The sequence below is a fragment of the Ovis aries genome, chromosome 1 (genome assembly GCF_016772045.2).
Source record: "Ovis aries strain OAR_USU_Benz2616 breed Rambouillet chromosome 1, ARS-UI_Ramb_v3.0, whole genome shotgun sequence".
NCBI classification, from domain to species: domain Eukaryota; kingdom Metazoa; phylum Chordata; class Mammalia; order Artiodactyla; family Bovidae; genus Ovis; species Ovis aries.
In genome coordinates, this window is record NC_056054.1 from 25,733,263 (window position 1) to 25,757,363 (window position 24,101).

At 52.9% G+C, this 24,101-nt stretch overlaps 1 protein-coding gene across 4 annotated transcripts in view; it reads right to left on the minus strand.

Moving 5' to 3' along the window:
• The window catches only part of TTC39A (tetratricopeptide repeat domain 39A), a 54,874-nt gene that overhangs the window by 6,071 nt on the left and 24,702 nt on the right, over window positions 1-24,101 (minus strand). For all 4 annotated transcript variants that reach the window (XM_027969961.3, XM_027969966.3, XM_042247870.2 and 1 more), the window contains 15 exons: window positions 23,124-23,255; window positions 22,183-22,259; window positions 20,870-20,937; window positions 18,736-18,800; window positions 16,581-16,680; window positions 15,201-15,266; window positions 13,159-13,267; window positions 12,674-12,741; window positions 12,533-12,592; window positions 11,477-11,638; window positions 6,120-6,211; window positions 4,038-4,158; window positions 1,858-1,969; window positions 1,329-1,443; window positions 292-408 (listed from right to left, as the gene is read on the minus strand). In XM_027969961.3, coding sequence (XP_027825762.1) covers window positions 292-408; window positions 1,329-1,443; window positions 1,858-1,969; window positions 4,038-4,158; window positions 6,120-6,211; window positions 11,477-11,638; window positions 12,533-12,592; window positions 12,674-12,741; window positions 13,159-13,267; window positions 15,201-15,266; window positions 16,581-16,680; window positions 18,736-18,800; window positions 20,870-20,937; window positions 22,183-22,259; window positions 23,124-23,255 — 1,464 coding nt within the window. The remainder of the gene's footprint in view (window positions 1-291; window positions 409-1,328; window positions 1,444-1,857; window positions 1,970-4,037; window positions 4,159-6,119; window positions 6,212-11,476; window positions 11,639-12,532; window positions 12,593-12,673; window positions 12,742-13,158; window positions 13,268-15,200; window positions 15,267-16,580; window positions 16,681-18,735; window positions 18,801-20,869; window positions 20,938-22,182; window positions 22,260-23,123; window positions 23,256-24,101) is intronic.

Genomic DNA, 24,101 nt, shown 5'->3' on the forward strand with positions numbered 1-24,101 from the left:
CAAGATCCATGGGCTAGAGGCAGGAGACCTGCATCTTCACACCAGCCCTGCAGCTTGCGGTGTGACCCTGGATAACTCAGTCACTGAGTCTGGGATTTCAGTTCCTCTTTGGTAAATTAGGGGAGAAGCCTCCCTACAACCAGGTGAGAGCTGGGTTCCCCCGGGACGTGGGCCCAGCCTCTGGGCTGCTACACTGCCTTTGCCAGCACCCTCTCACACTGCCGCCTGGCACCTCTGCCTCCCCTGAGCTCATGGGGAACAAAGGCCAGGCCAAGGCAAATCAAGCCTTACTTGGCAGTTTCCAAGAGTTTGACGGCCTCTTCATTTCTGCCTTGCTCCATAAACAGCAGGGCCAGCTCCAGCAGGGCATTTGGGATCAAGTAATGGTCATATTTAATCCTCTTTTCACTGTAGGACAGAAGAAAACACAGCTTACAGGCTCTGCTCTTGAGACATCCTTTGGGCACGTCCGTCAGACTCCTCCTGAGCGTCTCCCAAATGGGAGGATCCAACTCATGGTCTCGTGCGGTTTTCTGACCTGAATTCCAGCTTGGAAGGTTCCCACTATTTAGCCCTAGAAAGACTTAAGAACCACAGCAAAGCCTTCCAGTCCTCTGCACCTGGGGCCCCAAGTCCCTGACAACCTATGGTTCACGTCATGTCCTAGGACCACCTCCACCTCAGTCCCCAACCCTGCACCCCCCTCCCCCCACCGCCTTTATTTCATCTGCAACCCTTTCCCTCTATGGCTTCACCTAAGCAGGGAAGGACTGACCGCCCGACCTCAGGTGTCTTTCCTGTGTCCAGGCATTAGCACATCCTCTACCTGCTCCACTTAAAACTCCTCTTTCCTTGCTTTCTCTGCCTGAACTTTCCAACTGAAGTGGCATTACTGGAAAGCCTTTCTTGGTGTCTAGCATTAGGTTCAGGTCCCTCCTCCTGGCACCTGCTGGCCTCTCTGCTTTCCTCTAGCACAGCCCTCACCATACCAGATTAAGTTACCTATAGCTGTCTCTCTAATATCTGTACTCCCCAAGGACAGAGATCCTCAGTTACAAACTCCAGGGGGCACCATTCACAGGAAACACTGCAGATGGGCTCCTGTCGCTGGGCAGTCTGGTGGCCCTGGAGGACAAGGTCTAATGATCTGGGCCTAGAAGGGTCCTGGCACAAAACAGAAACTAGTACATGTGAAGAGAGGAGGAGCAGGCCAGAGCCAGGCACCGTGCACGTGTGCATAGGGAGAGAGAAGCCCAGAAAACGCCACCCTGGAGCCCCGGGCCCAGCAGGAGGCCATCTGGAGCGAGCGCAGCCACAGAGGCACTTACTTGGCAGAGATGCTCCTGAAATTCTCCTCAGCCTCCTGGACACGGCCCAGATATTTCAGACACAGGCCTTTCAGCAGCTTCACCAAGCACTCATCATCCACTGAGTACTCATTCTCTGAGAACAGGGGAGTGAGGGAAGACAGCTTTGTTCATTTGCCCAACAGTTACTCTTGGAGCCCCTACTCTGCTGGGCCCTGGGGACACAGAGATGGCTCGCACATAGCCCCTGTCTGCAGGGAGCACACATCTGGGGAGGAAAGACAGATACTGAGACGATGACAATGCAGTGAAATCAGGACCGACTGAAGGAAGCTCGGGGCTTGTGGGAGCCCAGCAGAGGCCCTGATGCTCCCTGGGGGACAAGGGGCAGCTTCTTGGAGGAGCTGTCACTGAAACTCAGCCTAGAAAGGCAGAGGACAATTACCAGGGTGGAGAAGTGAGGAAGGACATTTTGGGTAGAGGGAACCTTCAGCTGTAAAGACCTGTGGTCAGACCCAGCTTGGCCAGTTCAAGGGCCTCGGGTAGTCACCTGGGCCCTTTTCCAGCATCTCTTCGGCCTTGATGATAATCTCAAGGATCCCATCTGTGAGTTCCGGCTGCTTCCCAATCACAGCGTAGCCATTCCAAATGTACATCATTTCCTAGGGGCAGGGGAGCAAGTCAGTCCTAGGTTTCCTCCCCAGTGGGGCTTCAAGTTTCTCCATCTATAAAATGTGTAGCTCAGATGAGGATCACTAAAGGCCCTTCTAGCTCTAATCTTCCATGACAAGTCTCAGCCCAGCCTTTGAAGCTGTAGGCTTGAGGGAGTGATAGGGATTCTTATCTCTTACTTATTATTGAGATCTCTCCTTATCCCTGTGAGAATTTAAGATGGACCAGTATTCTCACTCTTCTCCTCATATAGTTTTCAATTACATTTCTGTTCCTGGATCCCTAGGGCACTAGTCTGCACTCTCCCAATCTCTCTGTCCAAATTTCCCATCCTTTGAGAACAAAGTCATGCCCCACACTCTCCAGGGAGTTGTCTTCCTTGCTCCAGCTAACAAGGCCTCCTGTACCAGAGGAATCATAGTTGACGTAAGCTCTTCAGGGGCTTAAGACCAAGATACCTTCTCTCCTATTTCACTAAGGCAGTGGGCCTGAGTTTCCATCTATGAAACATGATTTCTTTCTTTGCCTTAACTGCCAGGAAGCTCAGAATACTAAATTTTCATTCTAGTAATTCTGTTAGCCGAGATTAGCATTTCCTAAACTATCGAACCAAGCAATGGACATGATAGTGATTTGTATACATAAAGTTCTAGAAAGACTTTTTATAGTTCTTATTATGTTCTAGGGAGGGACTTTAAGTTTTGACAAGTACTTAGTAAATCATTACATGGTCTAAAAGAGTTCTGTGGCTAAATAACAGGGAAAAACTGCATTTCAGCTTCTTCTCGGAGACCTACCATGCAGATGAGCATATAAAGGCTCCAAGAAGGTCTACAGTATGTAAACTTTGTTCAGGCCGGTCTTTCCCAAATGTATTTAATCACAGAAATAATCTTATGCACACATAGCATCTTGCAGGTTACAGTTTTGGAAATTCTCCCCTAAATATCCGGTTAGCTGCTTTCCCTGCCCCTCCTTACAACATATGCCCCCATTTGATGACAGCTTTATTTTATATTTTTAATTGTAAAATAGTTCAAAATTTATTTAAAGATATTCAGGATATAAGCTCAAAATAAATTCTACATAAATACTGAACTTGTTAATTTCTGCAGTAAGTTTAATAAGTTTTTATCAGCAGACTTTCATACCTGCTCTATGAAATGGGCAAGGTAGATATTTACATTAAGGGAAAGGAAACCCTATATCCAAGGTCACACAATTAGTGAACAGCAGAGCCAGGTCTCTGAAGCAGCACCCTTCCTACCTTTCTGGCTGCCTTATTATTTGAATAACAAGGACTCTTAACAAACTAGAACTTGCTCTGATGCCTGCTCAGATCATGCATGGAATTAGCATCATAGCTGTGATTCAGAATATGGTCTCTGGAACCAGACTGCCTGGGTTCAAATTCTAACTCATCAGCTAAGGGACTTGGACAAGTTATTAGCTATATCTTATCTCTATTTTAGCTTCCTACTTATCTATTAGGCCTTTTTATCCCCTTCTGTAAAATGGAGATGCCACCAGCACCTAAGAGGGTTCTTGTGAAGATCAGATGAGGCAATAGGCAATGGGTGTAACGAGCCTTGAACAAGCATGTGCCCAGTAACAATCCCAGCAATTACTGTTACTTCAAAGTTGACTGTAACACGGGTCCCAGCCTCAGAAAAGCTTGGGGCAGTGACGGAGGAACAGTATAAACAATAATTAAAACCATGTGACAAGACAGAAACAGACAGGATGGCAACACAAACAGCTGAGAGATGCCTGTCTGGGAGAGCTGCGCTTTCTGCTTTCCGGCATCTGCAGCCTGCTCACCTGCCTGCCCACCCCCATCCCTAGTAGACCATGCTTTCTCAGAGGCTGAGGCAGGCTCAGACTCCTGTGTCCCTCACCCAGGGCCAGGTGATCTGTAAAATCATCTCCAGGCCCTGGGGTCATGAAGGTCTCTGTCCTGCGTCCATACCCTCCAGGGTCACTGGCTATATCCCTGACCCTCAGCTAATCCCCACAATCCCAAATGAGTTCAGGACCAGTCAAGACCCTCCTACCCACCAGAGCAGGGACGGGCAACGAGATAGGTTTAGGGGAGAGGTAGCGTCTGGACTTCCGGATGGCAAACTTCTCTGTGGGTAGAGATTTCCCAGCAATCTTGAGTTTCAGGCCTGGCACAGCTCTGTGGAAGAGATGAGGATGGAGAGAGGGCAAGAAAATGCTAGAACTGAGAGTCCCCAACCTGCCCACTGCTTGACCCCTCTCTGGGCCTCATTTTCCCCATCTATATGACGAGAGTGTTGGATTCATACCCTGTGGCTACGACCTAATTTCATAGGCCCTATCGCAAGATCTGACCACTTCCTATGGCTAGGCAGGCTCCTCTGTACCCGTAGCTAGAGCTGAGAATGTACATGACCACCACCACCACTCCTCAGGTCTGCTCTGCCTTCCAGTTGTCCCTCTCTACTCCCAGCCCCCATTTCCTGAGGGCCCAGCAGAAGTCTGACCCTAGTTTCACAGAGGAGATTAAAACTCAAAAAGGGAAGGACCTGCCCAAGACCACACAGCACAAACCTTTCATTAACTCTGGCCATGTGAGTTGCAGCCTCCTCAGCTGTTTCCAAGGGTAGAGTAAAATGTGGTATGCAGCTGAGCAAGACTACATCTGGGGCCCCATCCCCCCAGCTCTGCCTTGCCCTGAATCTCTGCCACAATCATGGGGGTATGGCTGTGACCTGAGCCGTCCAGGCCCAGGAAATAGCTGGACCTAGTTGTGAGGTCCCCAGCAAACACCTCTGCCACTTATTCACTGTGGAATCTCTCTGGGCCTGCTTTCTTATCCCTGAAATGGAGACAATGATATGGAAAGAAGTTGTTACCCCCAAATATGCGTCTTTGGCATAAGGGTTATTTTAGGATGATTATTTTTAAGAAAACAGCAAACACACAAAATGCTCTGAAAATCTAGTAGAATTTAACCTTCTTGTAAGAGACATTTACAAGGAAAGTGTCATTTGTAAGGATGTCTTTCTCTGGACCAGGAAGAGGAGGAAGACTGAATCTCCAGAAACTTATCAGTGAAGAAGGCGGAGACTAAAGTCTGCATAACAACCATATACCCTCTCTTTTACCTGAAAACCTCCCATAACTGGCTCCCCATTCAACTAACTCTTCTTTCTTGTTTTAGCTGGAGATGGCATTTAAGGTAACAGCTTGGGCCATTTCAGAGAGTCACCTCGGTTTTCCTGGGTCCCTCCCATACAGAAGTTATTACATTTCTGTTTGCTTTTCCATTAATCTTATTATGAGGGTCTCAGCCAAGAATCTAGAAGGATGGAGGAAAAATAACTCTTATTTCCCCACGGATTCTTACCCTCACAGATCTTCTAGAAGAGTTACACAAGATAAAGAAACTAAGTCCCTCAGTAAATGACAGCACCCTGTGACTGCGACAGCCCAGAAGCGATGACCACACCCATTGCCGTATCTGCAAGTTGGGGCCAACCCTCCCATGACCGGGGGAAAGCCCGAGGCTCCCTCCTCAGGCCTGCCGTGGCTGAGCCCTGCTCTAGGCCCTTCACAGAAGGCAAACACAGCAGTGCAGGTAGGAATAAAAACAGCCACCATTTACTGGCTCCAGGCCCTACCACAGACTCTTTAAATCTATTCTCTATTTGATCTGCAAAACAACCCTGCAAAGCCGAGTTTGTTATTCCCATTTTACAGATGCTGAAACTGTCCCAGATGACACAGGTAACAAATGGCAGAGGCCAGATTTAATCCTGCTTACGTGATTCCAACTCTGCTTTTCTGAGTGTATCAGGTTAACTCGGCAGAAGGAACCTCTCTGGACCTGTGTCCACATCTGTGCTACACTCTGGATGAAAGAGGCCCAGTGGAAATGATGTTGACAAAACCACTTTTGAGAAAGAAAACCTCTGAACAGATTCAAAGGGCTCTGACAGCAGCAGCAAGAGGAGGTGGGGGTGGGAGACGACGACAGGCGCGGTGTGGGGGGAGGGCTGGGGAGGGCTGGGGGCCCCGGGCCCTGGGGATGGCGACCCCCGTCCCCCTCTGCTCAGGGCGGCTGTGGGCAGGGCCTGGCTGAGACCTACGATGGAATGCAATGACCAGACCCACCTGAACAGCTCCACTTCGTCATCTCCAAACGGTTTGTAGTCCTCCTTCCCAAACATGCTGAGGTAGGCGGCCTTCATGTAGATGTAGGTGGCCTGTGTGAGGCAGAGCAACAGTCAAGCGTCGGCAACCTGCCCTCCAAGCCACAGTCCTGAACTGGCACAGATACCTCACTGGAACCTCACTATTACCCCCAACCCCCAGGGGAGAAAGTGGGTGAGGAAGCCGAGGCAACTTGAGGACATGACCTAGGGGTTAAATCCGTACTGGGCCATGTCTAAGCTCCTGACCTCTCCACTTTGAAGCAACTGGGCAGATGCAAGCAGCTAGTGGGTGCGCCAGGCGGTGCTGAGGACAGGATGGAGATACAAAGACGGGGCAGCAGGGGCTTCAGGGAAGATACTTCACACTGGGCCCTTGAAGGCCAATGGGAAGATTCACGGAAACAGAAAAAGGACCTTCCAGGCAAAAGGAACATCCTGATCAAAGGGAGGGCAGAGACGTGTGTAAGTCAAATGGGTGGTAGCATAAAGCATGGAATACACAAGAAGTGTGAGGCCAGGAGGGGCAGGGACCTGGGTTGTGGCTCATCTCAGGGTCCCTTGGTGAGACTGCCTTGTTGTGTACCAGGCACTTTACATATATCCCAAAGACAATGCCAGAAAGGAATCTGTATCCTACCTCTGCTTCCTGGGACCGCAGGGCTGCTAGGGGCAGAGCTGGGAGGGACCCCAGGTTTGTGTGGCTTCAAGGGATCCGCTGACAAGATAAGGGGTGGTTTGCAGAGCCCCAACCTCACCCCCATCTCAGAGATGTATTCCTGAAAGCCGCTCCCCTTTGCCTGAAGTTCAATGCCAGAGGAACCTGGCTCTGTGCTGCCCTCCAGTGGTCGAGTCTTGAACCACAGCTCCTGCCCCCTGGAGCTGCTACCCAGCAAAGTATAGCCAGTAGAGGAGGGAAGGGAGCCGGACATCCTGGAGTCTAGTCTTAGGAGAAGGTGGAAAGCAACTTCCACCTGGGAGCCCCACCCATGATGAAACCCAGGGCTGCTCCCAGTTCCAGTCTGCCCCCAGCACCTCGGCCTGCCCTTCACAACATGAGGAAAATCTGGTCTTTGCAGGGTGTGCTAAGATGCTTCCCTCAGTGAAATCTGTTCCCCAGCCCTCTTTAACCTCTTGGTGTCACCTGTGCCTTCTCCCTCCCCCTGGCCCCAGTACTGAGCCACCCAGCCCTCAGGACTTGACTTCCCAGGGCTCTGGAATCCCACTGGCCTGGCCCTCTCTCTCCATGCCATCTCCCGCTCCAGGCCTCGCCCTGGTCCATGTGGTCTCCTGATGTCCTGCTCCCACTCCTGCCCCTGCCAGCCATTCTCCCACCGCTGCCACGTGGACATTTTAGAATGAGGTCACAGCAGTCTCTCTTTGACTCATGATACCCCACTGCACTTAGGGAGAAGGCCCACATTCCCTGTCACGGCCTGCGAGGCCCGAGGCAGCCTCCCTCAATTTCCCCTCCAGCTTCTCCACTGGCGCCCCCTCGCTCTAGCCACACTGGCCTCTGGGCTGTTTCCAGAATATATCAACTCATGGCTTCAGCTTCCTTTGACACCTGTCCTAACATCTACCAGGCCTGGAACAGTCTTCACGGAGATGTCAGCCTGGCTTGCTCCTTCACTCCATTCTGGTGTCTTCTCAGGCAGGCCCCTCCTGACCACACTGTTCTCCACATCCTCCACCCACACCTTGCCCAATTTTTCTTCATGGCGCTTAACCAGAACCTGGCGCTATCTTACACAGCGCATCATCTATGTTTCTTGTCTCTCTCCCCACTAGAACATGAGCCTCGAGGTCTTTGCTCTGTTCAGTTGTAGCTGACGTGCTCTAGAATAGGACTGGCATGTGAGGGTGCCAAGCGACTGCAGGACAGATTTCTAAAAGCACAAATACAAGCCAGAAGCAACAAGAGCTCCCCCACTGTCAGGCTAAAGCCCAAACAGCCCCTCAGGGCCCTGGAGACTGGCTTCTCCGGCTCCTCCTCTGGGCCACTCTCCCCCATCACCCCCTGAACTCACCTCAGGGTCCTGCTTGTGCTATCCCTCTGCCTGGGACCCCACTGTCCCTTCGTTGCCAGGCTCATCTGTGGGCTTCCTCTCAGAGCTTCTTCCCCAGCCCTGGCCCCCACCCGCACTGAGTCAGCAGGAATTAGGACGGATGCAGCGACCTAGCATGGCGAGAGCCATGGGCATCCAGGTTACTGAGGGATGTTATGGGGCCATGCTGATGGAGCCACAGCCGCCCTGCCTGAGGGGCAGTCCTCTCTCCCAGTTACTTGTTTGCCTATTGATTCCACATATTTATTTGGCTGGATTATTCTACTAGCTTCTGTGCAGGCAGACAGTCCTTGTCCCCAAGAAGCTTCCAGTGTGTGGCTTAGAGGGGGAAGATCCCTCCACAGTCCCCCTGCACTTCCGCCCACAAGCCCTTCACCTGGTGAAACAGGACCTCCTGGCCGCCCCTGGCTCCCCAGCCTGTGCCCCTGCAGTTCTCCTGGCCTGGGGTGTCCTGCCACCCTAACTCCTTGTCCTTCGAGACTCTCAGTTCAGACATCTCCTTTTCCAGAAGCCTTCCTTGTCCTCTTGGCTGGGCCACTCAGGGCCGCCTCTGAGCCCCTCTTGATGCCCCCATTGTGGCACTGAGCACACACTTGTCACCGCCTGGTTTCTGGCTACAAGCACGAGGGGTGAGGCCCACAGGGTGAGCCAGCCAAGCACGGGCAGATACTGAGCAGAGGGCCCACAGGGTGAGCCAGCCAAGCACGGGCAGATACTGAGCAGAGGGCCCACAGGGTGAGCCAGCCAAGCACGGGCAGATACTGAGCAGAGGGCCCACAGGGTGAGCCAGCCGAACACAGGCAGACTGAGCAGAGGGCCCACGGGGTGAGCCAGACAAGCACGGGCTGCAAGCTCTAGGGATGAGGCCCACAGGGGTGAGCCAGCCGAGCACAGTCAGACACTGAACAGAGGGGCCGGCACGCAGGGCAGTAGCCATAGGCCAACTCCCTAGAGCTGGAAGCCAGGGGACTTTAGTAGCCAAGCACTGGAATTTAGGGATGAATGAGGCCCCAGAACTCGAGGTGCCACAACCTCTACCTACTTTCACAGGAAACCCTTTTGAGAAAGCATTGCAGAGAGAGGGGGGCTGACCACCCCACAGCCACAGAGCTGAAGGCTGAGCCAACTCCCAGGCAGACTTGCTGGCGCGTGGGAGGCCTGGCCCGCCCCGCCTCTGCTCCTCACAGCAGCTGGGTGGCCACCTCAGGTCTCTTCTTCCCCGGGTAGAAGGCCCAGCTGCCTGCCCCACTTCACAAGCAGGCTTCTAGATCACTTTAATTTAAAAAGGTTCCTGGAGGCTTTGTTGGCAGGGGGAGGGATGAGGGATGAATGCTGGCCCACAGGGGCTGGGCCTGAGGAAGTGCCTTCAACAGCAAGGTGGTCTTGGGGCAAGCTGGGCCTACTCAGGGGAACTGAGGAGCGAGGGAAAAGCAGAGGCCTTGGAGTCACACAAAACTGCCTTCAGATCCCGTGTGTGTCACCAGCTGCTGTGTGGCCCAGGGAAGTCTCACCCTCTCAGCCTCCGTGTCTCTCATGTGCCTGATGAAGGTAACATCTACCTCACTGGGTGTCATGTGGAGGAAAGGACAAGCGCTGGGCACACAGTCAGAGCTCAGTGAAAGCCCACTCCTCCTCCCAGCCCCGCCTGCCCTGAGCCAGCGAAAGTGAAAGTCACTCTGTTGTGTCCGACTCTTTGTAACCCCACAGACTGTAGTCCACAAGGCTCCTCTGTCCGTGGAATTCTCCAGGCAAGAATACTGAAGTGGGTTGGCATTCCCTTCTCTAGGGATCTTCCCAACCCAGGAATTGAATCCAGGTCTCCTGCACTGCAGGCAGATTCTTTACCATCTGAGCCACCAGGGAAGCCAGCCCTGAGCCAGAGAGTCCCTTTCAGCCTGGGCCCTAGGCAAGGTGACTGAATAGGGACTTTCATGCAGAGGTGGGGGAAAGATGAGAAAATCAGGGTCACTGAGACATACGTGCTATGGATTTCACAATAGCGGATGCTCTCTGATGCTCTAAATGATTCTAAGACTCTTAGTTCAGCATTCTGTGCTATCATTACTCTGTGATGATAATGGCTGATACTTATTTCACTACTTACCATGATAATACTTTGGGCACCTGATATGAAGAACTAACCCATTGGAAAAGACCCTGATGCTGGGAAAGACTGAAGGTAGGAGAAGGGGATGACAAAGGATGAGATAGTTGGATGGCATCACCAACTCGATGGACATGAGTTTGAGCAAGTTACCAGGAGTTGGTGATGGACAGGGAAGCCTGGAGTGCTGCGGTCCATGGGGTTGCAAAGAGTCAGACACAACTGAGTGACTGAACTGAATTGAACCATGATAAGCATTTATGCTGAGCATCTGTTTTGTTTCGCCTCCGTGGCATCTCCTTAATGCTCACTCCCAACACTTATTCTGGGGCATCACCTCATTTTTCTTCTGGCGAATCACCCCTCTGCTACTTCTAATCCATGAGGGGTCTTCCCACCCCTGTTTCCAGGCACTGGCCTATGATCTATGTAGGCCAATGAGGCTCTATCATGGGACTTTGGTTGAAACCAAATGGGAGAGATGATACAGGAACAGGCAGCCCATAGCCACCCTGCTGGCACATGGAGAGAACCTGCCTGTACAGTGAAGAAGTCACAGAGAAGAGCGTAGTCCCAGCTGGAAAAAATTAGCCCAAACCACTTAGAATTCCTGGATTCAGCCCAACCTGAAATCAGATGTACCTAGAATTTTCAGTTTTATGAACCAATAAGCCTTTGTGTTTACACCTGCATAGTCAGGTAACATGTCCACTAGCTCCATGTGACTTTTTACATTTAAAGTAACTAAAATAGAATACAATTGAAAACATCCAGTTTCCCAGTTGCAGCAGACAGATTTCAAGAGCTTGGCGTGCACGTGTGGCTGGGGGCTTCTACACTGGACAGCATAGAACATTTTCACTGTAACAGAAAGTTATGTTGGGCAACACTCACTCAGACCATGTGAGTGACACTTCTGTCCCTTGTGGCTAAAAATCTCGACACCTTGTAGTTCTAAAGGTCACCTGTTTCCCGTGGTCTTTAGTTCCTTCCAACCCTGAGGTCTAGTAGAATTTGTGGTTTTGCTTAAATTATAGCTGAGATGTCTGTGTTCAGTTAGGGGTTTGGTCCTGGTCTGGGGGCTCATGGCCAATCTAGGCGGGTCTTCTGGTCTCCCTGTTCCCCCAGCATGTGGTGCCAGCCCACCTTGGACCAGGAGTTCTCCTTGCTGAGCAGGTCTGCGTAGAAGTAGGCCATCTTCCACTGGCCCTTGTAGGTGAAGCACCACATCAGCTCCCAGTAGCACATGTGGTGGAACTGCTTCCAGCGCTGCTGGGCCTCGCAGCACTCCTCGAACCGCCGGACGGCCTGCGGGCACCTGCCACTGAGCCTCTGCCAGTACCCCCCAGCCCCAGCCATCTGCCCCAACCCCCCGCCACACCCTCCATCCCTGCCCAGCTCCACAGCGGCCCCAGCCCCATGCCAGCCTCAGGAGGGGGGCGAGCAGCAGCATCGGGGAGACAGCAGGTATGGCCGCCAGTCCCGGTTCTATCCTCAAAGCCTTACATGACCTTGGGCCCAGTTACCAACCCTCCTAGGGACTCTAGTCTTTCGGCACAAAGCGAAAGGGTGTGGGACAGAGCTATAACAGAGGCATGATAGGCAGTGGGAAGTGTTAAAGTGATACAATGATGTCTCTGCCTCAGAGCAAACTCCAAAGGTTCCAGCAGCTTCCACAAAGTGACTTGGACCCGGGGCATCTGTCCTTCGGCCTGAGGAACCACAGCCAGGACCAGCGGGAAGTGCCAGAACTCCAAGTCACGGGGTCTGTCCTGGGCCTTGGCTTAGTGCTGGGGATTCTGCCAGGGTGGTAAGCCTCCCCTCTCTCACCCTTTCCACGGCTCCCTCCCACCTTGGAGCCCAGATCCTTAGTCAGGCCTTCCAGGCGCCTGCTTCGCCCCTAGCAGCAGGCTCCAGCCTGTCCCCCTTCCCTGCACAGTGGACCCTCCCGCCTCTCTGCCTTACTCAAGGGCGCTGTATCCCTCTTTCTCCCTGCCAATCCCACTCACCAGCACTGCCACCTCCTCCCTCGCCCTCCCAGACTCTCCCGTCTTGGCAGTGCCTCTCCTGGGCCCGCTCCCTTCGTGGGTCTTCTCTCAGGCCCCCTCCTGGTCTGCCTGTCCCCTGTCTGTGTGTCTGCAGTCCCACTGACCTGGAAGACCTGAGGGGCCTCCAGCACTGGCTCAGACCCCTGTTACTTACCGCATCAACATTGCCTTTAATGACTTCAATCCGCCCCGCAAAGAACAGGAAGATGGCGCCCTACAATGACACGTATCTGGGTTTGTGGGGGTCCACAGGGCACATGTGGGCTGCAGGTGTCTGCCAGGAGGTGAGGCTCACCTTAGGGTATCGCTTCAGGTAGGGTCTCAAGAGCTTCTCTGCCTCCTCGATGTTGACGTTCCCGGTGCCTGAAGGAGGTGGGGGACAACAGGACTCATCACCATCCTCCCTGGTGATCCTCCCAGCAACCTGCCAGGGGCTTCTCAGGGTCTCCATTTCTGCTCTGTGAAATGTGGATGATAACTCTTCTGTGTCCAGGGTGATGTGAGGACTGAATAAGACCCCAGGGCTGACAGCATCCTCATGCCCTCTACAAGGTGGGCAGGACCCACCCCCATTTCACAGATGAGAAAATCGAGTCTGGAACCCAGTCACACTGTAAAGAAGTGAGTGTCCAGGCCCCTTGACAGTTGCGGTTCTACTGTTTCTGGTTTCAGGGCCCCCTCCCCAGTCCTGGGGGCCAGCAGCCCCTTGCCCTCTCACCCCTGCCCTTAGAGGCAGTCAAAGCCCAGAGGCCCCGGCGCTCACTGGGAGGGCGCTCCTACCAAGCACGAAGGTGAGGAAGGTGTGGTAGCAGAGCAGCAGCATGACGCAGAGCACGGCGCGGAAGCTGTGCCCCGATGCACCCTCCTCCAGCTGCAGCAGCCCGTAGTCCTGGGGGAAAGACGGGGACAGCTGAGGCAGCCAGGCCCGAGGCCCCCAGCTCTACCCCGCGACCTGGGGCAGGGGAGGGGAAGGGAGGTCCCTCAACAGCTGTGAGGGCAACATTGCTGCGGAAGGGGCCAGACAGCGCTGGGCTCCGAGCCTGGAGCCCTGGAGGCCACGCAACCAGGAACAAGAGGCCATCCCTCTCAGTGCCTCAGCCATCTTGCTGGGGGCAGAGGACCCCACTGCCACAGCCAGGGCAAAGGCGACAGCGTCCCCTACCTCCCTAATAGCCCCTTCCCCATTCCTCCCTATAGCCACCTGCTCAGGCGCCAAGGCCCTGAGCAGCCCCAAGTCTGGTCGGGGAGTAGAAATGACAAGGAGGCAGATAATCCTAACCACAGGCTCAGGGCACAGACAGGGCCATAGAAACTGCAGGCTGGGAAGGCTGCCAGGAGGAGAAGGCTCCAAGAGCCTGCCTGGGGAGGAGCAAGAAGCCAGACTACGCTTGTATCACTACCAGCAGTTTCTGCCCCACTGCCTATCCTAGGGTGTGTTCCTGATCTTTCTAATAGACACATCTGACTTGCCTCACCCCAGCTGCAAACCCTCCACAACCCCCTTGACTTTGGAACAAAGACGAAGCTGGAGCTGGTGGGTGCAGGAGGTCCCTCTTGCTCCGGCCTTGCCACCCTCTCTTCCTGGCCAGGCCACCCTGTCCCACCTCTCAGACTTTCTCGTGTTCTTCCATCATCATCCTGAGATCCTGCTCAGGACCAAAGGGCCTTCTTATTTAAAAAAACAAAACAAAACAAAACAAAACAAAACTGAGGACTTGCAGAGCCTGTAATGAGTGTTTCCCTGGGCCCAGGCCACGGACCACAGATGGCAGCCAAGCCTGTATGTGTCCTGGGACAGACGAGAAGAAGCAGAGGGTCCCAGGGAGGAGCAGCCCTTCCCAGTACTCGACTGTCCTCAGGGTACAGGAGAAAGCCTCAGTGTGGTGCTGGAGAGAGCAGCATCACCCTGCTCTAAGCTGTCTTTCACACAGAGAGAAACAGGCTACAGAGAGAAACAGGCTACACAATCTGGTGGACCAAGGAAGACTGCTTGGTCCCGTAGTATTTATTGTTAGGATCATGCTCTTACCATGCCACATAATATGGGGTCTCTGTGTAGTAATGTGTCCTTTAAATAAATTTAAGTAAAAAAAAAAAGAACCACATTTGAGAAAAATAATACGTAAATAATAATATAGAGGTCTGTGCACATGGCAAAAAATCAGGAAAGGCTGGAGAAAGTCTAAGCTGGAGAAACACTGATTTGATCAGTGGAGAGGTCAGTCAGTAGTCTTTGTTCAGAGTCACAGGAAGAAGGGGATGAGGCTAGACAGACCCAGGGCTCCTGACTTCCAGGCGAATGCTCCTTGTACCATTTTGGGTCTCCTCCACCAGGCAGCCCTCCCTGATCTGCTACCTGGCACTCAGGTTCCTGCCCTCAGTAAAGCCTCTGGGTTCTTGAGTCCTCTGGTTTCCACCTCAAGGCCCAGTGCACAGCAGGGCTCCCCATGGGCATCTCCCAGACAAGTCCCAAGGGGAGGGACTTGCTCAAGGCTATCTGAGAGAAGGACCAGGTTCCTAACACCTACCAGACATAGAGATGATGACCCCAGGCCCCTAAAGGACCCCAGGAGCCGCTCTTCATACCCATCCTCACCCTAGAGCCTCTCCACCCTGAGAAGAGCCTGGTAGCAATCACTGGTCCCATTTGCAGGAGAGCAGACTGAGGCCTAGAGAGGCCTGGGCCTTGTCCAGGGTCTCACACCGAGCGGAGCGCTGAGCCAGGGCTGGTGCTAAGGCCCCACCGCCCCTCAGCCACACCCTACCAGCTGAGCTCCGGCCCTGGGGCTGAGGCTTGGGAGCCCCAGGAGGGAGGTGGTTACCTTGTTTCCTGAAAACCCTACGAACTCAAGCAGCCGCAGGATCCTGGTAGGAAGCATGGACAGCGTCTGAAGAGAGAGGCAGGCAAACCCATGAGGGGTGGGGGCCACCCCTCCCAAATGCAGACCTCCACAGTCCTGGGGGTGATCCCTGAGGTGCAAGTCCATCTCTGGAATGCCCATGAGGCCGTCCCCAGCTCCCACTGAGGGACAGAGGCACTACAGCATGACAATAAGGAAAAGACTGCGTCTTGATCCTAACCTCACCACTCCCAGCTCGGTCACCTCTCTCTGCCTCAATTTCCTCATCTGTAAAATGGAAATAAAAATAGCCCCTACCAAATGGATCACATTAATACACATGAAGCACATAACAGAGGTGGCACCTAGCAGTTAGCTATTGTTATTACACTTAATCCCTGCTTTGTACCAGGATCTCTGTCATTGCATTGAATCTCGGAACAGTCTTGCAAAGAAGGGATTTACTGCTATGTTTGACAGAGGGAGAAACAGAGGCATAAGGTAAGTGACAGAATATGCCCAAGGCTCCACAGATCAGAAGTGGAGCCACTTCTTGAACCCAAGACAGTCCAGCTACAACCTGCTAAAGTATCTGATGCACTCTGCAGCTTGTATTTCTCAGCACTTGGGCCAGAATCACTGCTCCCATCTTACCATGAGGAATCTGAAACCCAGAGAGGGGCAGGGATCCCCATCTGAACAGGCTTTGCCTATAGGTGAGGAGCTGCCGCCCACCACACACACTTTGGGGTAAGTCCCTGGCCACCCAGGGCCAGGAGTCCAAGTCATCCAAGAGCAGCTCCTCCTCCCAGGAGCAGGCACACCTCTTCTGAGCCTTCCTGACTCAGCTCACACTGTTCCCTCTGCCTAGAATGCTCTTTCCACCTGGAAAACTTCCCTTACCTGTGGATCCTTCAAGTTCCAGCTCAAATACTCCCCGCTCCCCGGAACCTTCCCCAACTCCCCCAGAAAGAAGTCCTGGCTTTCTGTTCCCCATGGGTCATCAGTTGTTTCCAGGCCTGTCTCCTTCCCAGCCACTGGTCAATGTTTAACCACCAGCTTTCTGGGGTAAAAAAGGCCCTGATGTCTTGTGTTTGTCAATTTCTGGTGCTATAAATACTGTCGCCATAGTTGATTTCAAGCTTCAACTTGCCTCAGGAAGAAACGTACAGAAGGGACCGTGGAGCCATGGCCAGCCTCCACTCCCACCCCAGCTGTGAGTTACCCCCAGGCTGGCAGTGTGTCTGCTTCATCACTGGGGCCCAGGACAGTAGCCCAGCAGAGACCCAGTGTAGCCAGTGATGTGCAGGGGAGATTAATCTTGAACCCAGATGCGGGACACGGGGAGGCACGCCCACTCACCAGGTTGAAGGCGCCCACGCCGAGCTTCACCCCTCCTTCAAAGTGCCTGTGGTTCTCCCCCTTGCAGTACTGTGAGGACTGCACAAGGCTGTCCAGCTCCCTGTGGAGGGAGGTAAAGCCTGTTTCAGCCACAGCTGGGGGGCGGGGTCCCCTTCCAGCTGGGGCCAAGTGGCCCCCACTTCTTACTGACCTCAGAACTCCCTGGTGGTGGATGTGTAACTGTCTGGCAATCCAGAGAGCCGATATTCGAGGAACCTCTAGCCCCATCTCCCACCGTAATGACAGTCTTTGCTCTTGAATTTCAGCTCTATCAGCTCTCACACACCCGCCTCATCTGACCTCTAGGCATTGACTTGTGCTCTGCATTCTGTCTAGAACAGCTTCTCAACCTTGGTACTACCGATAAGTTTAGGCTGGATAACTGGATAATTCTTTGTTCAGATTGGGGGCGGGGGGTGGAGGCTGTCCTGCACATCCTAGGAAGTTTAGCAGCATTCCTGACCTCCACTCACTAGCTGTCAGGAGCAGCCTCTCCCAGTATGACAAGCAAAATGTTTCTGGACATTGCCTCGTGGCGGGGAAACTGGCCCCAGATGAGGAACACTGGGCTAACTCCAACAGCACCTCCTTAAGGAAGTCTTCCTGGAGTTTCTTGGTCGGAATCCAACCCTCTTCTTTCTGGTCACCCATAGTTCTGAGCACACACATATGCCAGTCCGCCTGGGGCAGGACAGGGAAATTAAAGAGGTACCTGCCTCCTCCGCAGGCCATGAGCATCTTAAGAGCATTCACTTAGCAAACACTGACTGAGCTTCTCTGGACGGCAGAGCACAAAGCCATCAAGCTGCTATCTTCACAACTCTCCCCTCTCAGGGACGGACCCCCATCAAGTCACTGAGAGGAAGAGGGGGAACCCTGGAGCCTGACCTCATTTGGGGTGCTGGGAAGGGTTCTTCAAGGGGCTGACATCTGAGCTGAAACCTGAGGAACGAGGAGCTAGCCTGCACAGAATGTTCCTGGCAGCGAGAACAGCATGTCCAAAGGCCCTGAGGTAGGAATGAGCTGGTATGTTTGCAAAACTGAGGGAAGGCCCAAATGTCTGAGGCAGAGTGGGGCAGGAGATGAGGTTACAAGAACAAACGGAGCTCCCAGGAGTGACTCGGCAAAGACCTGGGACTTTATCCTAAGAGCAAGAGAGGTCTTGGGAGTTGGCAGGGAGTGACCTGACAAGGTTTGTGCTTTGAAAACATCACTCTGGCAGCAGGTAGGGAGCCTGGAGGGGCCAGAACACACATCTGGTTTCCTTGAGCAATTCCAGCAGAGACCACAGAAGGGAGCTGGCATCCATATACGGCATGGTGTGTTATATCCCAGGAACACCTTGAAATCAACTTCACAGTGTCTCCACAGGGAAACTCTCACATTAAGTGGGCAAAGTAATGGCAACAGTCTCAAGTCGATTCAACTTTTAATGGAAAAGGAGTTTTAATGCCAAACTGGGGGCAGGAGGGAGGGTTAATTACTTTCAGAGCTTTCCTGGTCTGAGAATTACAGACAAGGACTGCAGGACCATGTTGGGCAGAAGTGCTCTGGATTAAGTCTTCAATCTTCGCTCCATAAACACGGCCCTATGTGTGGCCCAGTGTTGGGCCAGCATGGAAATAACCTATCTGGCCCTCGAGGAGCTCCCAGTCTGGGGAGGGGGTGTGTGTGTATAAGCACCATTTCTACATATTGGAGGGTTCAAGGAAGGCTTCATGGGGAAAGTGGCATTTGGACGGGGCCTTACGGATGTGTAGGAATTATATTGCTGTCCTCAAAATGATTGTTCCTGCATCTTTCTCCTACCCCAACCAGACCGAGCTGCTTGTACCGAATACGTCTTATTTTTCCCTAGTTCAGAGTTAGGCACAAAGACAGCACTTGGGGGGACCAAATGAACAGATACACCCAGAAAACCAGGGGAATAATATTCCAGAAAACGGAGGTCCTGAGGTTGCAGAAATGTGAAGTCACACAGCATTCTAGGTGTCCTGCCTCCAGCCAGCACCCTCTGCCTCCCACAGGGCAGCTTGAGGGGCACAGGATAGTAGGTGCTGTGCTCTGCTGTGCCCCCCAACCCTCACATCCCCCAGCCCAGGCCAGTCCCACTCACTTGTAGGTCTGGTAGCTGCTTCGAACTTTGATGCCGCCCTTGATGAAGCTCACCATGTTCTCGTCCTGCAGGAGGGAGACTTGCTAAGAGCCAGGCCTGGGTGCCTAGCCACAGGCTTGAGAGGATCATCAAGGCTCCAGATCCTTCCTTGCTTTCCCTGGGCCCCACTTTATGAGGGGCCCTGCATGGGTAGGGGTCCGAGGTCAGCTAAACTAGACCTCCCCACTCTATCCTGGGGACTTAAGACGAGCGTCTTGCTTGCCAAACAAGCCTTCCAAAATGCCCAGGGCTGGACCACAGCCTCCTTTACCAGGCTCACATGTACATGAACTATGCTCTTGGAGAAAGGCCTGAAGGAGATGCTCCCACCAGTTAACCATGTCTCCTCCAGGTAGAGGAACTGTGGGGAAGGAAGGGAGACTTTTGGTTTGGGATTGTGGGTTTTTTTTTTTTTTTAACAACAAACAGGTATTTATCACATTTGTAATTTAAAGCACCAATACCTGGGGACTTTCCTGGTGGTCTAGCGATTAAGACTCCACACTTTCACTGCAGGGGGCATGGATTTGATCCCTGGCTGGGGAACTAAGATCCCACATGCCACACGATGCAGGAAAAAAAAAAAGAAGCACCAATACCTACAGCCCACCTGGCTGTTCTGCTCCCAGGTATACATCCAACAAAAATGGATGTATTTCAAGAAGGCTCATAGCACCACTGTTCACAGTAGCCAAGGACCGAAACAACCAGATGTCCTTTAGCCAGAGAATGGATAAACAAACTGGCATGTTCACAGCAGGGAGTATTAAACACAGCCTTATGTGATTGGGTAAAAAAAGCAAGTCCCACACAGTTTGAGGCCTTAAGAAACTCAAAGGCAACCAAAACATAGCAATTTGGTGTTCAGACATGAATAGGAAGCTGAGAAACCATTTTAAAAAAAAATAGGGTGGGGATGATACATACAAAACTCCAGGTAGTGGTCTCCCCCCAGGGGAAGGGAGGGAGGAGGCAAGGAGGGAAGGAGGCTTGTCAGCAGGGTTCTGTTCTTTGATTGGGTTGGGGTGGGGTTCATGGGTATTTAGGTATTATGTGCAATAATAGAGTATACAAACAAAGGAAATAAAAGGCCATTCATGATGATCCTCATGAAGAACTAAGATAAATCAAATTCTAATCATCCAAGGTCCAAAAAGATAGAAATATCACTAACAAAAATAAAGAACACCCCAACAATAAAATTTATATGTGCCTCTCCCACCCCAATATACCTGTTTACATGATGGTTGCCTGCAATGCAGGAGACGCGGGTTCAATCCCTGGACACAACTGAAGAGACTGAATATATACGCACATATATTTATAACTATAATCCTGGCTTTTTGGTAAAACCAAAGGGTCTCACAATTTCCTCTATGGTGAAGAGCACAGGCTCTGAGTCAGCCAGAAGCCATGTGCTTAGTCGTGTCCAACTCTTTGTGACCCCATGAACTGTAGCCCACCAGGCTTCTCTGTCCCTGAGATTCTCTAGGCAAGAATACTAGAGTGGCTGCCATTTCCTACTTGGCTGAGTCAGCCAGATCTGGTTTAAACCCCAACTCTGCCATTTGTTAGCCATATGACCCTGAGAAGGTGGGTCCTTCCCCCTAATTTTCCCCTTCACAGGCTTGAGGTGATGGTTAAATAAAATATGCAAATGTAGGCAGAAACAAATATGTAATGGGTATAAGGTATGTAAAAACGACAACCCTGCAATGTATATACAAAGTATGGTGTGTTGCAGGTGCTACAAGTCAAGTTCTTGAATGAATCAAGTTTGATTCATTCCAACTTGTCTGTTGAATAAATCAAATGTCAGGCTTTGATTGACATTTGAACCCGTGACACAAAAGCAGCAGAAAACCAGCAGTCACGAGGTGGACGTGCATCCTGTCAGTGGGTGGGGACATGTGTACCCCTTGGGAAAGCCCGTCACCTCTGCCACTGAGCCTGCCCAGGGCCAGGAGTGCTGGGGTAACTGTGCCTTGGTCCTTGCATCAACCACAGGTCATGGCTTCTCTAGATCCTTCAGGCTAAGATGTGGTGCTCCGCCCTCTGAAACCCCCAGGATGCTTGTACAGGCAGCGGTTCCTACCTGCAGGAAGGTCAGGGCCGCTCTCTGCAGCAGGCACTCTGCGTAGCAGACCTCAGCGTGGATTTCCTCTGCGGGGAGAAAACCAAAGCCCTGCGGTCTCCTGGAACTCTTGGCAGGAGACTCGGGTCACTTCCTCATCTCATTTCCCAAAAGGCAAAGGGAGCCCGAGTCAGCACCTGCCCACTGCCTCCTGAGTCCCATCACCAGGTTCCTTCACACAGGGTACTCAACACGTCCCCAGTTAGCTTACATTGCCCACGCCTGCATCCCCCTAGAAGCCAGCGCAGGGCCCTGGGCCTTGTCCTCCTGCCCTTCAGGCCTCATTGTAGGCGCTGTGCACCAACACTCCTAGGGCACTGGGATGAACGGATGAAACCAGGGAAGCCACGGGCTGTGGGAGCGAGGAAGGAGAACCGACACAGCTGGAGGAGTCAGGAAAGACTTCCAGGAGAAGGATATCTGAGTTGAAAATGGGATGGAAGCATGAGGCAGGAAGAGCTTTCTTGGCAGAGGCCCAGGAAAGTCAAACAACTCTGATGCTTGGGGACAGCTGAGCCACAGAAGGTTGAAATGGGGTGAAGTGGGGAGAGACTGAAGGGACAAGGAAAATGAGGGGCAGAAGTCTGGCTGAAAGGGCCTTACACACAGGTGAAGACTTACAGATTTGGGCCTGTGGGCAGCACGGAGCCATGGCAAGTTTGAACGAGAGGGACACCATCGAGGGCAATGTTTTGTGCTGGAACCATCGAGGGCTCTCGAGGTAGGGATGGCCATTTGCCCTCCACCCCTACTTAAGGGTCCCCAAGTGCTTACGGTTGGCTGCTGCTGCCTCTAGGACTGAGGTCATGGCACAAAGATGCAGTGTGGCTCTGGCAGCCCAGACCTTCTCTGCTACTGCCCCCAGCTATTTCGTCACAGGGTGTCAGGCTCTAAAACCACAGTCCCCTCTGGGGCACCTGAGATCACTATGGTCTTTAAACCACTAAACCTAACTGCACACACAGCCCTAAGTCCACCCTAGCCTGAGGAGCAAAGTGACAGCTCCTTTGACAGCATTTTCTTTCCTCAAGTTGCAGGCCTCAGCAGGTAATGCTGTAAGGTAACTGAGTCTTACCTGCTCCCCACCCACCCCCACACATGAGACCAGTCCTCAAAAGGCCCCAGGTCTGACCCATCAATGTCTCAGTGCCTGGGCCAGGGCTCGGCCCCCTGGGTGACAATGAGGAGGATAACTGCCCCTTCCTGCCCCTTCCCAGGCCTGGAACCAGGCAGCCTGGCGTCAGCGGGCTGAAAGGACACCCTGGATGCCACACCTTCTGTGAACTGGTCCATAGTGGGGCGGTGCACCAGGCTACTGAAGGAATCTGTTACAGAGGACTTCCTCCTGTGCCTGCAGAGAAAAACAGGGCCTCATATCATTCAGGGAGGTGAGCAGGGGGCTCAGGCACCTTCAACAGCCTCCCCTGCCCCTCCCAGAGGACTCCACACACTTAGCTCCTGGAAACTCCCCCCAAATCCAGGCTTTTTCATGCCCTTGCCCCTGCTGCTGCCTCTGCATGGAGCCCCCTCCCCTGTCCCCTCTAACCTGACCTGTTCCTCGTCACCCCACAGGACCCAGCTCTGATGTCACCTCCTCCAGGAAGCCCTTCCTGCTCCTCAGGCTGGACCCCCACGACCCTATGAGCTGCCCTGCATCACGCTGAGCTGTCACTGTCTGTGCCTGAGTCTCCCTGATCAGGCCGTTCAGGCATCAGAGGGGCCAGGGTCTGATGATTGTCTGGGCGAACAGAGCCCAGCACAGGGACTGGCCTAGGTCAGGCTGGAGTGTGTCCCAGTGAATGATGACTCTACCTGTGCACAAACACTGAGGGTCTGTTTATTCATGCATTCAAGCAGTTAATGTGCACTGAACACCAACTATGCAGTTCCCACAACAACTCTATCATCACACCCATTTTACAGATGAGGAAAGTTGAGTCCAGAGAGGGACTTGCCCAAGGTCAGAGAATTATTACATGACCACAGCCAGGATTCATCTCCTCCCAATCCAGTTTGGCCCTGGAAGCCCTCAGTGACCAGGTCAGACAATGTGGCTCCTGAGGCAGCGCCAACAAGGACAGCTTTGAGCACATGGGGACACACTTTTCAGCCAAAAGGAGCAGGACTAATAGTGGCATTTTAGGCACTGGGATAGGCCAAAGTGACAAACAGATGCTTCACAATGCCTCATCCCTGCCTGCCCCGTGGACCTGACCTCTGACAGAGCGACTGAGCCTCCTTCATCATGTTGCCAGCAAGTAGGATGTCCTGGGGGTCGAAGGTCATCATAGCCTGCATCTCCAGGATAGTGGCGTAAGTCAGCGAGTGGTACATGCTTTCCTTGGTTCTGCCAGAGAGAAGGGACATAAAAGCATCAACCCCTAGAACTTTAAGATAGCTGATCCCATGTCATCATTCACCATCCCCTCCCCCATCGTGCATGGCGAGGACACAGGTCCAGAGAGCAGAATGGACTCGCCCAACAGCTGACCCTTCCACTGCTACTCAGGCGGCCTCGGATCCCAGCTCCTCTTCTTCCTGCTGCATGGCCCTAAGTGAATCTCCAAATCTGAGCTTCAGTTTCTCATTCATTCTATACAGCATCTATACATTCATTCAGATGGCAGCAGCAGCATGCTGACCTGAGGTGGTACTTCCCTGCGCCAGGGCCATCTTTCGCCTTCTCCCCTACCCACCACAGGCCAAGCCCAAGTGCTGTCCGCAGGGCCTCCTTTATCCTCAAACCCCACCCCGGGCTTACCCATCTTTATGTCTGAACGCCCCTGGCCTCACTACCTCCTGCTTCTCCCCATCCCATCACCTGACCACACCGCTTTCTGCTTGAGCCCACCTGGGGCTTCCACCTCCCATGAGATAACTCTGGGGGTTGAGGCCCTGGCCACCTCTCCAGCCCAGTTCTCCTATCACTTCCGCTCCTGCCTCAATATCTGCACACATTCAAGTCTACCCACACTGAACCATACACGCTTACCTCAGGAAAATTCCACCCTTTCCCTCCTGCAGGCCTTTGTCCTTGCTGTTCCCACAGCATGAAATGCCCGTTCTCTACCCCACACTCCGATTCGTCTGTAAAGGCACTCGAACGCCTCAAGGGGCTCCTGCTCGAATGTCACTGGGGCTCCTGCTCCAGGGAGCATGCGTCTATGCCTGAGGTGCAGACCACGCTGAGCTT